The sequence below is a fragment of the Ascaphus truei genome, chromosome 7 (assembly GCF_040206685.1).
Source record: "Ascaphus truei isolate aAscTru1 chromosome 7, aAscTru1.hap1, whole genome shotgun sequence".
NCBI lineage: Eukaryota > Metazoa > Chordata > Amphibia > Anura > Ascaphidae > Ascaphus > Ascaphus truei.
Genome location: NC_134489.1, coordinates 96,770,648 through 96,786,026, shown reverse-complemented (window position 1 = coordinate 96,786,026; position 15,379 = coordinate 96,770,648). Strand labels below are relative to the sequence as shown.

Genomic DNA, 15,379 nt, shown 5'->3' with positions numbered 1-15,379 from the left:
ACTAGGCGGCTAGTTGGGGGGGTGAGGGGGGGAGATTTTCTGCTTAAACCTTCATTTTCAATCTACATTTTCTCTAGTGATTATAGCGTGTTGTGTTTGTGTTTGAGACACCATGGGGCATTAAATAGGGCACTGCTGATGAGTTAAAGCAGAACAGAAAATCAGTGGATCCATCAAATAAGAAAAGGCAACAGAAGGTGGGGTAAGGAACGGCCAGAAAGGGCAGGGGAGAGAGATGTGGAGCAAGTCAAGAGGGACAGGAGATGCAGAACAGTGCCGTACTGCACCACACAGTTACACCCATCTACATTCATATTCCCTTGTAATCTTCTGTGGAGCAGGAAACTCTTTACCAGTAGGTGTCATGTACATCAGGGGGCTCAACTCCAGTCCTCAAGCCCCCCCCCCCTCAAAAGGTCAGGTTTTCAGGATATCCTTGCTTCAGGATTGAGCCACCTGTGCTGAAGCAGGAATATCCTGAAAACCTGACCTGTTGAGGGGGGGGCTTGAGGACTGGAGTTGAGCCCTCCAGCCCTACATCATATTGTTGCTTGATAGGACATTGCCACCAACGTAGGTGTGAAGTATGGGGTCTCCAAAGCTAAACCCCATTCATTCCAGCTGCGGTGATCCCTCTGCTTCCAGAGATACGTACCTCCGTAGCGGTGCCGGGATCTCTCTGCAAATTTAAAGCTCCCCCGTCATGTGGGCCAATAGGAAGCCACATTGGATGATGTCACGGCTTCCTATTGGCCCGCGGGAGCTTTGAAAAACAGCCATTATGTGACCCGCAGCTAGTGAGCCGGAGAGGTTAACGCACCCCTCCTAGGGAGGTGACAGCCCCCAGAAGCAGGGGGTCCTCAGCGCTGAAATTAATGGGGTTCAGTTCCGGAGATCCCCCGCTTCAACCCCATGTAAAAAAAAAATAATAATGACAAAAAGAGAACCAAAAAAGGGCCCGTTTGGCTTGTGGTTTTAAGGCAGCTTTAACCATTCAGTTACATAAACTAGTGGTGAGAGAGGATGCACCTGCCGCTGGTCCTAAACTCTGCAGTTTCTCTCCACCACAACAAAGACGTGACGACGTACGCTTTACATGTGTACAAAACTGAAACCGTCCCCAGCAAGAAACAATCTGACGGTGAACAGAAAAGACACAAACCTGCGCTAGAACCGTTTCAAGTACCAGGGTCAATCACACCACAGCCAGCTCGGATGTGAATATATTGATATTGGATTTTAAGACATTAAACAAGGCTTCAGTAGCAATAGCAGACAAAAAAAGGCACCATTTAGATCATACAGTATTTTTTTTTTTTTGTAAGAAAAGAAGTGTAACTTTAGGTTGGAGAGAAAAAAGAAAGTATTGTTTTTCGGTATGACGGAGCTGTCACTCTACTACGGGATAGGCGGTGTGTTCAGTCCTGGATTTCGCGTCTCGTCTGAGGCAGTTATGACACACATCACAAAACACATCACAAAAAACAGTTGTGGTGGAGTCTAATGAACCTATGCCTCTAAATCCTATGAAATTCTAATAAGTGAAGTGCATGAAGTTGGTATTTTCTTTTTTTTTTAACGTGTTTGAAAATCCTAATAATTCCGGGATTTGGTCATTTGTTTTTCAGAGATATTGATATGACACTTTACATGGAACACCCCTGAATGTAATGCTCCCCCTATTGTTATGATTGATCCAATGCTCTGAGAGATGCTGGTTTCCAGTATTGTCTATAACAGTGGTTCCCAAACTTTTTCGGTTCAAGGCTCCCCAAGGCGATCAGGATTTTTCCGCGGCGCCCAAAGTAAAAACAAAGTTGTATATACATACCTAACAGTTGCAGTGCGCAGTTGGTGTCTCTCTCAGGCACACACTCTCTCAGACACACACTGACTCCCTGACACACACTGTCTCTCAGGCACACACACACACAGTCACTGACACACACACACACACAGTCACTGACACACACACAGTCACTGACACAAACACAGTCACTGACACACACACAGTCACTGACACACACACAGTCACTGACACACACACACACACTGATACACACACACACACTGATACACACACACACACTGATACACACACACACACACACACACACACTGATACACACACACACACACATACAGTGGAGAGCAGAGGCAGCGACGGATGTGAGTGTGTGGGGGTGGGGGGGGGGGAGAAGAGGAGGAGGAAAGGCAGGAGATCCGTGCAGACGGCTCCTTGTCTCCCCCTGCACCCACCGCCAGGACAGGCAAATGTACAACTCCCCCCAGCACCTCCGCTACCTTCTATCACCCGGGGCAGAAGGGGACGGGACACCGCGCAGCCACCCGCAGACAGAGGAGCCAGGAGCGGGAAGGCAGACACCCACACTCACCGTGTGCTCTGCACAAAGCCCCGCCCCCGGCTTCCTCTCTGCCTGCAGCCAATCCCCTGCGGCCCGGCCGGCATTAAGGAGGGATGGTGGGGAGGGATAATCGGAGGGATGGTGGGGAGGGATAATCGGGGGGGGGGGGGGGGTGGTGGGGAGGGATAATCGGGGGGATGGTGGGGAGGGATAATCGGAGGGATGGTGGGGAGGGATAATCGGGGGGGGGGGGTGGTGGGGAGGGATAATCGGGGGGGGGGGTGGTGGGGAGGGATAATCGCGGCGCCCCTCTAGGCAAGCCACGGCGCACCAGGGCGCCGCGGCGCACAGATTGGGAACCACTGGTCTATAACACTGTGCTCAACTCCAGTCCTCGAAACCCCCCCCCCCTCCTTCCAACAGGTCAGGTTTCAGGGTCTCTCTGCTTCAGCACGTGGCACAATCAGTGGCTCTGTCAAAGACTGAGGCACTAAATGAGCCACCTAAGCTAAAGCTGGCATCCTTAAAACCTGACCTGTTGGGGGTTCTTGAGGACTGGAGTTGAGCCCCTCAGGTGTTTGCCGAGAATGATCTTCTGCCAACAAATAAGTTAAACCGGCAACAGCAAAAACCAGCAGACACATTTATAACGTCTTATTAATAACAATTCAGTCTTAAATCAATTGATCAATAACCTATTCCGTTTTAAGTAGAATTTCATTAAAAAGTCCAGTCTCCCTTAAATATAAAAATCATATTTCTCTAGTACGTTCAAACAAAATGTTAAAACAATTTTATTATAAAATAAGTGGCTGAAATGTACTTGCCTCGTCAGCTAACAGACACCTAGAGAAAGAGAGAGAGAACATAAAAATTAAACATTAATATAAACAGTGTATCACTGCTATATTCCCGTGTGAAACACAGAATGGTAATTAGTGGATCTGCATAAATGTGCTGGGATTTGCTGCTGAGCTAAGAAAAACCTAGATTTAAATAAAGCAATAGAAACTGAACCAATGACTTCATTGGTATAAAAACGGCAAATCAGTGGTCAGAACATGTAAAACAATGTAACGCGGCGCTCCCGCGCGGATCACCATGTTTTCATCTCTCGTTCTCTCTTCTTACCCTTTTCAACGCTGTTTATACTTATTGAAATCTGATGCTCCAGATTTGTAAGCGTTTGAAATATGAAGTGTCAGGGAGGTTAATATGGATCTCTGCCCAGTGCGGTGTTACGGTTACCATGGTAACTGCACACCCCATAGATCAGAAGTGGGCAACCCCAGTCCTCAGGGGACACCAACAGGTCAGGTTTTCAGGATATCTCAGCTTCAACACAGGTGGCTCAAACAGTGGCTTCTGATTGAGCCACCTATGCTGAAGCTGGGATATCCTGAAAACCTGACCTGTTGGTGTCCCCTGAGGACTGGAGTTGCCCACTTCTGATCTATAGATTATGAAAGTCATGATTTGTAACAAGCAAAATCTGCAAAATAAAGAGAAGGAAATGCTCGGGGGTAAAATATGAACATTATGTGAGTTTAACTCGGACAGGAAGGAATTTCTGCATTAAAAGACGATTGGGGGGAGACAATGGAATTGTACAAAACCTTAAATGGTGTAAAAAGACCAAGTAGGGAATTGTGATTTCCAAACTTTGAGAATAAAAAGGGACCAGGCGACACTGAAATGACCCTCTACCATACACAACAAAGTCTATACTGGCTGCACAACCAACCTCTGGAACTCGCTACCACTGGAGATTGCGACAGACAAAGTGCAAGAGTTCATTATGGAGAAGGGACTAAGAAATGGCAACCAACAGGATGGGCAGCTGGAGGCAGAGAGCGGCTCTCCCCCATAAACTTCAGCCAAGTGCCACTTCTGGAGACAGGGGGGTACTGGATGGACCATTTCATCGGACAAGGTGTTGCCAGTTATTTTCCGATGTTATGGTTTAACATCCAATGCCATTATGAACCAATCCATCATGTGGGCTATAAAGATGCTGTAGCTTTGGCTGTACATATCCAGTTTATTCTCATGTTGCGCCAATTGGTTACAATAGGAGAATGCTTATTTGCATATATAGATTAAAGGTTGTTGAAGGGCAAGGAACATGTGGCAGGCTTGCAAATTAGCACGCTGCACAGCTGTGTATAGGTCAGCCAACACTTCTAGTTTCCTAGAAAACCCTGCACGATGTCGGAAATGTATGACTGCAGAGGCAATTACTGTGTTAGCAAGTTAAAATCGAGCATTGCTCGTCTACAGTAGTGATACAATGTTCTCATATAGAAGACGCCTAGAACAGGTGTACAATCACTTATTATTGACCATTTTCCCCCAGAATCATCTACTAGCGAATTAATCTTTAATACAGTCGCCCGGCATTCTGTAAATATCCCCCCTTCATCTGTTAGCTCACCTCCTACAGACAGATTCACAGTGCTATTAAAACGCCAGGAAAGGGCATTTCACACTTTTCGGCTGGCAGCAAAAAAAAAAAAAAAAGAAAAGTGTGATTTGCAATAGAAAACACAGAAATGATAAAATATAAAGGGTACAAAGCCAGCAGTGTGGTGCTATAATTACTAACCTTTTGTGTTCTTTATGCATATATTTTTTTTTTAACGAGGTAGATTGGAGGTTTCATATCACATTTCCAAAAGGACTACTATTCACGTGTGACAGTTAATGATTAATGTACTTGATGTCACTTGGGTTGTTAATTATTGGAGTGCGATGTAACCATTTTGGCTACAGACACTAGCAAGGCTCGACTTCATTACAGCAAGTTGTTTCTGTACATTAATCATCCTTTCATATGCACATCCAAGCTGATTTGCAGTCTGCACCAAGCTTTTGTTGCTAAACTGTTCAGTCAGTACTCCTCTGTTAAAGTAATTGCCTACTGGACAATATTGCTTTCTGTTTAAAATCTACAGGCAGCTCAAACAGATGCTATTTCTAGTGCATGGAAATTAGCATTGTCATAGCCTATTACAAAACTCTGCTTTGTGTGTATCACTGCATTTGAGCAGGGGTGAATGTAACATTTTGGCAACATACAGTTAGGAAGTGAGGCAAAGAGAATTCCTCTGTCCACACACAGATTTGAATCATCATTACCGATTCCTTATCAGTATATACTGCTGGGGCAGAATTTGGCTCAATAAAGCCTTATTAATTAGCAACTGCACGGACAATAATAGGACTTAGAATACCAATTCTGTAAAATAATGCCACTTCGTTATCAATATACAGATGAAGCAGGCGCTATTACCCTCGTTAACGTGAGATAATACACAAAATAACGTGTTAAACAAAAAAAATTATATATCTTTTTATTGAGAAAAAATATATATACAGAGTAGAACATACAGGCACATATAATTGCGAATTACAACATTCTTATCCCTAAATATGCATTTGTTCTTGGGCTACACAAATTCAAAGCTTTTAAACACAAATACAGCAACGGTTCTTTCGTACTAAAATAATAGAACCGTTCTTTGAGACTCAGTTACATACACCTCCTATAATATATGATGGGCGACAGGAACTTTTACAGTACAAACAAGAACTTTATTCACATCCGTTTGTCATGCTCGCCAGACAAAGCAGACTTCATGTCACACATTAATTGGTGGCAAAGAACATGGTTCCCTCTGTGCTTCTTCCCCTGGCAGCTCTCACTCCTAGAGCTATTTAGGCTTATTTCCTTTAGTATTGGCAATCTCCTGTTTAGTATCAATAATCGCTCATCTCAAGTGGACCCTTGTTGGGGGGAGGAGGGGAGGGGACACTATGCTCTGTGGGCCCTATAACGTTTCAGTGCATGGCAGTCTTAGTCTATTCTCGTTGGATCAGGAGTTTACTTAGGACCTTCCTGTGGGGCCGATCCGATTATGCTCTGGAACATCTACTCATAGAACTCCCTGCTGAGCACATGCTCATCCCTCTTCTGGCAAGAGAACAATCTTGGGCAATTTCTATGGGTGCTAACTATATAGGGCATGTTCCTTAACTGAAATGAATGGGGAGAACCTCAATACACATAAAAACACACACACACACACACACACACACCTATTTACAGGACTCACAGTGAAGCTTCAGTCTCAACTCTGACAAACCTGTTTCTAGAACATTGAGGAAATCTATAAATACTCATATCTCCCTATAGTGACATCACTAGTCACAAGACATACTGGGGAGTGGCTATCCCTTTCTGTGTAGCCCATTAAGGCTGTTAACCACTTATACCAACTAGTAAGGTGAACAACATATTTATTTATAAGAAACTTCCAAATATATAAAAACGTTATAAACTTTAATTCCAAAGAAAACTTTGAAAATATTATATGGGTATGATGATAGCATCCCACGAATATTTCATCTCTTTATTTTCTAGAATATAATGTATTTGTCTACCTACCCTTTCCTGTAGTCTTCGACTGAGCCACTGATTGAGCCACCTGTGCTGAAACAGGGATATCCTGACCTGTTGGGGGGCCTTGAGGACTGGAGTAGAGAACCCCTGTTTTACAGGTTCTTATTAACCATTGTTTCCTACAGCACTACTGTTCAATAACACACCAGCGTTAACACAACATATTCCGCTAACGGTTGCAAGAACGTCTGCTCCAAGTATGAGAACAGTTACTAAACAAGCCGCCTGACCTATAGAATTCTCTTTTCATCAATTATTTTTGATGCATTGAGTCACTTTGAATATCTGATTTCATCCATTTAAATTAAACCAGTTCCGTATATTTGTTTTTAGAACTAGTGTTAGTACATATTAATGAGTATAATATCATTATATTTTGTTAACCTATGTAATGAAACAACTGTGCAGGAAAACATTTGGGTTGATAGATAGCAACGTAATTCTGCACCAACACTAAAAAGTCGAAGTTTTGCACCAAGTGGAATGTTTACGATTTTGAAGCGCATAGAAATATTAGGCCTCGGTCATAGTACAGGCGCGAGTGATGTCCCGCGCACCTGTACTTGCCGAGATCTGTGTCCCGCAGGGTTGAACGATGGGGGCGTGTCGGGAGGGAGGGGCGTGCCCGTGACATCACGTGAGCGGTTCGCCCTCATTGGCTGAATCACGCAGGTGACCCGGCCATCGCGCACCAAAGACAAACAAGTTGGTCTCGCCAAGTATCTGCCCTCGCGTGCACGCGGGCACTATGGACACGCGCATTGGCCTCCATTGGTTTGGATTTGGCTCGAGCGCCGTCGGATCCGTCGGACGCGACCTTATTTGTTAGTACACACCATCAACATCTGTATGCCAAGAGCAAGCCATTTCTCTACGCCAAAAATATATATTTTTCAGCTTAGTACGTAGAAACGAGATTTCTCTGCGCCAATTCTGATCCCAAAGCAAAGGGAGAGAGTACAATCTAAGTGGATTAGAACCAGGATGTGTAAAAACGTGTTTATTAAAATTAAAATCAGAGAGGTCAAGTTTACAGGTTATTTTTTATATTTAAAAACAAAAAAAAAAAAAAAAAAACAGTTTTATTAGTCTGAGTGAAGGTGAAATCAACAGAATACCAGGAACAATCAAGAAGAAATAACACAGAAATCATTTACTCTTATTACAAATAAAACATTTTTTAATGATGATGGGAAATGGAAGAAGAAAACCAGTCAGTGACTAATGAGATGTCGTGAAGATGAAGAACACTCTGGAAACACATTTGCATAATAAAGATTACAAATGAAAAGAGGGCGAGTAAAAAAAAAAAAATATATATATATCACAATCCTAGCCACAGAGTTAGGATATTATGTGAGATAAAAATTCAAATTCAAACCAATCCGAGATGTATACTTTTTCTGGATCGTGCTTTAGGCTGCGCTTATAGTGCCGGCGACGTCAGGCTACGGGTCGCTGGAAAAATCAAATTGAGATGACTTCCAGCGATCGCGACCAAGCCGTCGCGCTTACTAGAAGCGCGCGCGACGGCAGCAATGCATGTTTTGACGTGACGTCGCGTCACTATAAGCGCAGCATTATACACAATAAGACCATCACTGTTTTACCATCAGGTAAAGCTTCTGCCAAAATGAAAACTAAAACAAAGAAATGGTTAAAGAGAGTTGGATGAACCCGCTGAGCGCTGGGAAGGGACCTTCGTTAATTGCAGGCCACTTACAGAGGAGTTTTCCGTCTTCCTGCTTCCCCAGTTGTAAAGCGTCAGTCCGCGTCGATTGCCTTGTATACTTACTCATACAGTAATTGTTTTTCTACTTTAAGAAATAAAGACCATTTCCAACGTTGTTTTTATTTTTTACAATCGGATGCTTCGTTCAGTAGATATAATAAGCATCTGAAATATTAAAGGGCTCCGGGAGGTTAAAATGAAGCTCTCCCCAGAGCTGCCGCAGTCTAAAAGTTACCATGGTAACCTCCGAAGCTACAGATTTTGGGTTATTAAAAACAGCAGGACATGCTCGGAACGCAAGATGCTAACATTATATGAAAAATCTTCGCTCATAAAGGAACAACTTCCTTGCGTGGTAATGAAAAACTATTGTTTTTTTCCCTTTTAAAAGAAAAAAAAAATCATAATTTATAAGAACTCCTGTCTTTGCAATTAACATCTGCTATGCTGGAAAAATAAGCAAACCGAACTGCTAACATAGGTATGAGAACTGTCTGATTATAACTAACATTATATTTATCTTCTGTGCCTCATGTGTTAACAGACCTGAGTCTGGGCAGAAATTAATTGTGATCACGTGATCTTAGGCCTAGATATTTAGAGAGAGAGGGGGGGAGCAGCTTCTGCAGGGAGCAAGGTGCTTCCCATCTGTCAAGTGGCCCATTTTAAGTGGCATACAATATGGGAGTATAACACATAAGTGGAAGAAATGGAATAAGTGGTCAGCTGCACAGCCAGTGGCCTTGGATTCCTGGTTTTCAGGTATGCTACACTTTCTGCTCTAAATCCTTGCAACTGCCCATCACTTTTTGCAAGACTACTTTTGTAGGCTATATTGCAGGGGAGCACAATCTTTTTCCCCTGCGCCCCCCCCCTTCCGGCTGTCCTCTCCGCGTGCCCCCCTCCTCCTCACCGTGGTCCCCGTGGCGTCAATTGACATGTCTCCAGAAGCAGGCTGTAAGGTATGTAAGGTTTACAGAGGCCTTCGCCGCTTCCCCGGCACTTAATTTAAGTGCCTATGGGAGGCGCGCGGGGCCTCTGTAAACCCTGCACCCCCCGCAGTTAATCCCCCCCCCCCTAGTTTGCGCACCGCTGCTATATTGAACAGTCTACGTTGTCTGCTGTGAATACTCTACACCCCGTCTGTAATCGTTATGCTAAATTGAACCATCATCTCTCTAGTGTGCTAATCTGATGGGTGTATAGCTTCTCATAAAAATGAGACTGGGCCTTGATATTGGGAAGCTCTCGAGTGACGGCAAGGCGAGGGGTTGCAAAGTCCTGTTTTTATAAGTGGTATGGAAGTTTTCTAGAGTTGTTCCGAGTTGGACAGGAGGACATTTTCTATCAAAGACTCAACAAGATACAGCGCTCTTCAATCAACATTCTGGAGCACCACCATTCAAATGTTTATTTCTCACATCTTGCTCTTTACCCTTATCCCAATGTCATTTTCAGTGTCCATCCCTCACCCACCTCTAAAATAGCACTGCCACCACTGCCGTGCCTCGTCTACTATTTATATTTCGTCTAACCTTACTTTTTTCCAAACTAAACTTTTCTTTCTACCATACTCCGAATTCCTCAAATTCCATCGCTCCTTCCTTCTCCACTTCTCATGCGCTCCTTTCCTATCCGTGCCCTTTTGACATCACTCCATTGACAGCTTGCACTAAAACACACCCCTTGAAAATTTCTCTTCATGCGCCTTTCTTGCCATGCTTCTCCTCCATGCTTCTGAGGATCTCTCTACCAACCTTGGTCCCCGTCTTATTCTTACATGCTTTCAGCTTCGCCTCCCACATCCAACTTATCCTCCTTGTGATATAAACGCCTCTAATCTCATACCCATCCCGTCACCCTCCCTGCCCTCTCCCTTTCTCCTGTGCCCTTTGGAATGCATGCTCCCTTTCTAACAAGTTCCTCTCTATACATGATTTTTCTCTCTCTGCTCCTATTTACTATAACTGATACTTGACTCACAGTCTGACCCTACACTGGAAGCTGCCCTCTCTTATGGTGGCCCTTTCCCCCCACACTCCGAGTCCTGATGGCAGGGGTTGAGGCATTGGGGTTACTCCTCTACTCAGTCTGCCATTACCGAACCCTTCCTATACCTCCCCTCTCTTTCTCTTCCTTTGAGGCTCACCCTGGCCAGCTTCTTTTCTCCTCTCCCACTCCACGTGGGGATCATCTATCGCCCAACTACCTACTCATACCCCTTCTATCTTTCTCTCTGACATTGAATCCTGGTTTTCCCCTCTCCCCTTCGCTTCAGGGACTTTAACTGTCATATTGATGACTCCTCTTTTCCTTGGTGTTCCCACTTTATCTCTCTTTCTAACCCCTTCTTTTGGTCTTCGCCAATGGACTGCAGCTAGCACTCACAAGTATGGCCACTATCTGGACCTGGTTTTCACCCGAAAACTTTTCTCTCTCTGATTTCCCCTTTTCCCCCTTTTGTTTATCTGACCATCATCTCATCTACATGCTCTTTAAGGTCTCCTTTTCACCTCCATCTACCCCTCGTTTCTGCAGAGAGACTTGTGTTCCTTTAACCTACTAGCTCCCGACTCCATCGTGCTCTGCTCACTTCTTCAGACGCTTGCAACCTGGTCATGAACTACAACTCCTGATCGCCTCTCTTTATCTACAAGCTCTCTCCGTTCTAAACCCTAGACCATGTCTAAACTGCCAGATGCATGCTCCGCTCCTGTACTCGATGCTCTAAACCAGCGGTGTGCAAAGTGGGGGGCGCAGGATATGTGGGGGGGGGGGGGGGGCCACGGGCAGTTGCAGAGGCCCCGCGCTCTTCCCCGAGGCATTTAAATGAAATGCCGGCGGATTGCGTGAGGCCTCTGCAACTCATTTACCGGGATTCAGAAGTTGCTGTGACGCATCCAACGCTGCCTCAAATGACGCCGCGGTGTCATGCGGAGTGACGTCAAACGTCCGTCTCCATGGCAATGGGGTCACGTGAGCCTGCGGCGTCATTTGACGCCGACAAACAAGGTAAGGGGGGCGCAAGAGCGAGGGGGAGCAGACAGGGAGGCACAGCTCCAAAAAGGTGTGCTCCCCTGCTCTATACGTCTCTGGGGGAAATCTCAGCAGACTTTCTTCACAACTGTATTTTATTCTGTTTCAACTCTGCCTTCTCCCAGGCTAAATAAACCAACTTTTCTTCACTAATCAACACCCGGAAATTTGACCCACGCACTCTTCTGTTTTTGAGTCTACTCAGACCACCACTTCTGTATACTTCTCATATTCTACATCTCTTCCTAACTCTCCTCTTGCTTTCCTTGACTCTTTTTACTGTCACATAGGAGGATGTGTCGCTGCTAACCTCCTCTTTCCCTCTACTACTTGCCCTCTGGACCCCATTTCCCTTGAACCTATTGCTCCCACTCTAATTCCAACACTGACACACATTTTCAACTCCTCCCTTCAACTCTGATACCTTTCCAACCTTCGTCAAGCACGCAACAGTTATACCCTTCTCAAAAACAGCATGCTTGACCCTTTCTCTCTATTGCCCTGTCTCTAAACTCCTTGAACGCCTTGTATTCTCTCGCTTGCTCCATTTTCTTATCTCCTATTCTCTCCTAGATCCTTTACAATCTGGCTTCTGCACTGCTCACTCCACTGAAACAGCCCTCACTAAAATAACTAATGACCTCCATGCTGCCAAAGACCAAGGTCATTACACCCTGCTCATATTACTCAACCACTCTGCAGGCTTTGATGTTGTGGACCAGCCCGTTCTTCACATTCTCTGTACTCTTAGTATCTTTAACATAGCTCTATCCTGGATTACCTCTCGCATAATACTTTCAGTGTCTTGTTTGCGAAAAACACCTCTTCCTCCTCCGATCTCTTCTTTTTTTCTCTTTATACACACTCTCTAGGTGACTTTATCCCATCTCTTGGTTTCAAATATCACCTCTATGCTGATGACACAAAAATGTACTTTTCAACCCCTAACATTACACCTGCTGTACAGACCAAAGTCTCTCAATGTCGCTCTGCTAGATTATCCTAGATGGCCCTCCGCCGACAAAGATAACATGTAAAAAATTAGTTCCTTATGTTTCTCCCGAAAGCCTGGCACTACTGCCCCTTCTACATTACTGTTGGCAGCACTATCATACACCCAATTTCACAAGCACGCTGCCTAGGGGTCACATTTGACTCCTCTCCCACATTCAAAACAAAGCTAAAACCTGCCGTTTTTTCCTCTGCAACATTGCAATTACACGCCCTCTCCTCTGTTGCTTTACTGCTAAAACTGCAGGTCCTCATCCTCTCCCGTCTCGACTACTGTAACCTTCTGCTGACCGGCCTTTCTGCCCCTCACCTGTCTCCCTAAAATCTTTCCTAACCGCTGCTGCTAGAATCAATTTACTCTCTCCTAAATCTGTCTCTCTGTAAATTTAGCAGAGGTGGGACCTGATGGACATATGTCTTTTTTCAACCTCATCTACGATGTAACTATGACCATTATGTCTATTTATATATGAGATGGTCACAAACACACTGTATATTATATATTAATTTGTCACTCACTTATTTGATCAAGTATTTGTATTAAAAGTTATATTTTAGCATAGTAACCATATTATTCTTTTTACATTATTGCTTATTAGTGTGCAACATTTACTGGGGTTTCTTTCCTCTCTCACTTGTTCAATTTGATTTATAACCCCCGTTAGCACCTATACTATTAACTTTGGCTGAGAGAGAGTCTGAGTGTCTCCTGAGAGTCTCCCTGCCAGGGACACACCTTGCCTGTATTCTAATGTCCGTTTTCTGACACCAGGTGCTACAGCATCAGCTGTACTACTCGAAAATTGAGTTTTCTTTTTTACTAAGCTGACAATATAAGTGGGATTTCACATGAACATCTTAAGATTCTTATATTCAAGGGTATATGGAGCAACCGTCACAGATCAGAAACATTAGCATCCGACTAATCCACTTCATACCACGTATCTAAGGAAAAGGATTATTTATTTTTTTACCTTCCTTCTCTCTCCAGTGCAAACTTGACCCCCTCCTTCTGGAAAGGAAGCAGCCTCTCTCTCAGCTTGTCGGGAAGGGACAAGAACTGCTCATCCACATCTATTGCTGAAGAATCCATTCTCTGCCTTGTGCCTGGTTTTACCATCTTCTTTTTTGCTAAAAGGAGAAAATAAAATACTCTTTGGGTAACGAATGATTTCATAATTACCAAGCACATTAAATATATACAGTACATTGCAGATACAAATACTGGATTACGTTATTATGGAGTGTTAAATGTGTGCAAAAAGGAATTTGGACAATGAGAAAATAATTGTACCAAGTCTATAATCACCAGACATTAAAAACATTATGGTGGGGAAAAAATAAAAATAAAAGACTAAATCCATTGTAGTGTACAACAAATAAAAATAACACTTGTGGGTACATTTGCATGTCTCAGACAGATCTGCAACCCTGCATTTCCCCATTATCTTCTAGCATACATGCTTCCACTGCAGCGAGGGATTCTGGGTAATGTATGTATGTCTTTATTTATATAGCGCCATTAGTGTACATAGCGCTTCACATTAGTAATACACGTGACAATCCTATAAATAACAAATAATACAAATAACAGATCATGGGAATAAGTGCTTCAGACATAAAAATAACATTTCGGAAGAGGAGTCCCTGCTCCGGGGAGCTTACAATCGAATTGGTGGGGAGAACATACAGAGACAGTAAGAGGGCATTCAGGTAAGTGCGTCTGCAGGGGGCCAAGCTTTATGTATCGTGTATAGTATTAGCCACGCTGCAACTCATATGCTTCTTTAAGCAAGTGTGTCTTAAGATGGGTCTTAAAGGTGGATAGAGAGGGTGCTTGTCGGGTATTGAGGGGAAGGGCATTCCAGAGGTGCGGGGCAGAAAGTGAGAAAGGTTTAAGGTAGGAGAGGGCTTTAGATACAAAGGGGGTAGAGAGAAGACATCCTTGAGCAGAATAACAAGCAAATGAGTCACTTTACTTCTTATCCATTTTAACATGGATCTCGATAAGCCTATACCGGCCATATTGCAGTTTTTCAGCACAGTCTGGGTTACCTAAGTCGAAGCCTATGGAACAAGGTGTTGTCTTGTCTTCAAGACTATACTCCCCTCTGTCCTTCTCCATCTCTGAGTGTTCAACAAGAACACCACCTCTAAGGGGGCTGATTCAATACCTTCCGAAACTCCATCGTAAACAATATTTTTTTGTTTCAAAATTGTTATTGGTTTTTTTACCAAACGAGTACATCACAATATCAGGGGCATTCTTGGGGAAAAGGTACATATGAGTCTCAGAAAAGGTTTCACAGTAAATCTCAAAAATTAATAACCTTTTGGTATATGGAAGCGAAAAGGCTAGAGCTTGGCCCCTGCCCCTGGTAGGAGGCTGTATTAATGTACTAACAATCTGTCGTACTTCTCTGGGAGGAAACAAAGGATAGAGAGAAAGAGGGGAAGGAGGAAAGAGAAAGAGGGAGAGGGGCGGGGGGCTGGGTGTTGGGGGGGCTGGGGTAGGACAAAGGGACGGGGAAGGGGAGAGGGGGTGGCCCCCCACCCCATCGGAGACCCCCCCGAAGCCGGGGCACCGCGGCACACGACCATGACCGGACCCAGGAGCCCGGAGGCAAAGCCCAAAGGACCTCCCCCCGGACACCCGCGAGCAGCTCAACCATAAGGCCAAAGGTCCCAGACCCTGTAAAACTGTTCGGTCTTTTGGTTCAAGAGAGCCGTTAAGTACTCCATGCGTTTCACCTCATTCACTCGTCTAAGAAC

General features: G+C 44.3%; 1 protein-coding gene across 2 annotated transcripts in view; it reads right to left on the bottom strand.

Annotated features, from left to right (window-relative positions):
• Positions 1-15,379, bottom strand: part of ZRANB3 (zinc finger RANBP2-type containing 3) — an 88,534-nt gene that overhangs the window by 65,314 nt on the left and 7,841 nt on the right. Inside the window, exons 2-3 of one of the 2 annotated variants that reach the window (XM_075609523.1) lie at positions 13,582-13,738; positions 3,194-3,212 (exon numbers count right to left, since the gene is read on the bottom strand). In XM_075609523.1, coding sequence (XP_075465638.1) covers positions 3,194-3,212; positions 13,582-13,727 — 165 coding nt within the window. In that variant the 5' untranslated portion in view covers positions 13,728-13,738. The remainder of the gene's footprint in view (positions 1-3,193; positions 3,213-13,581; positions 13,739-15,379) is intronic. The other variant, XM_075609524.1, reaches the window with a different exon arrangement.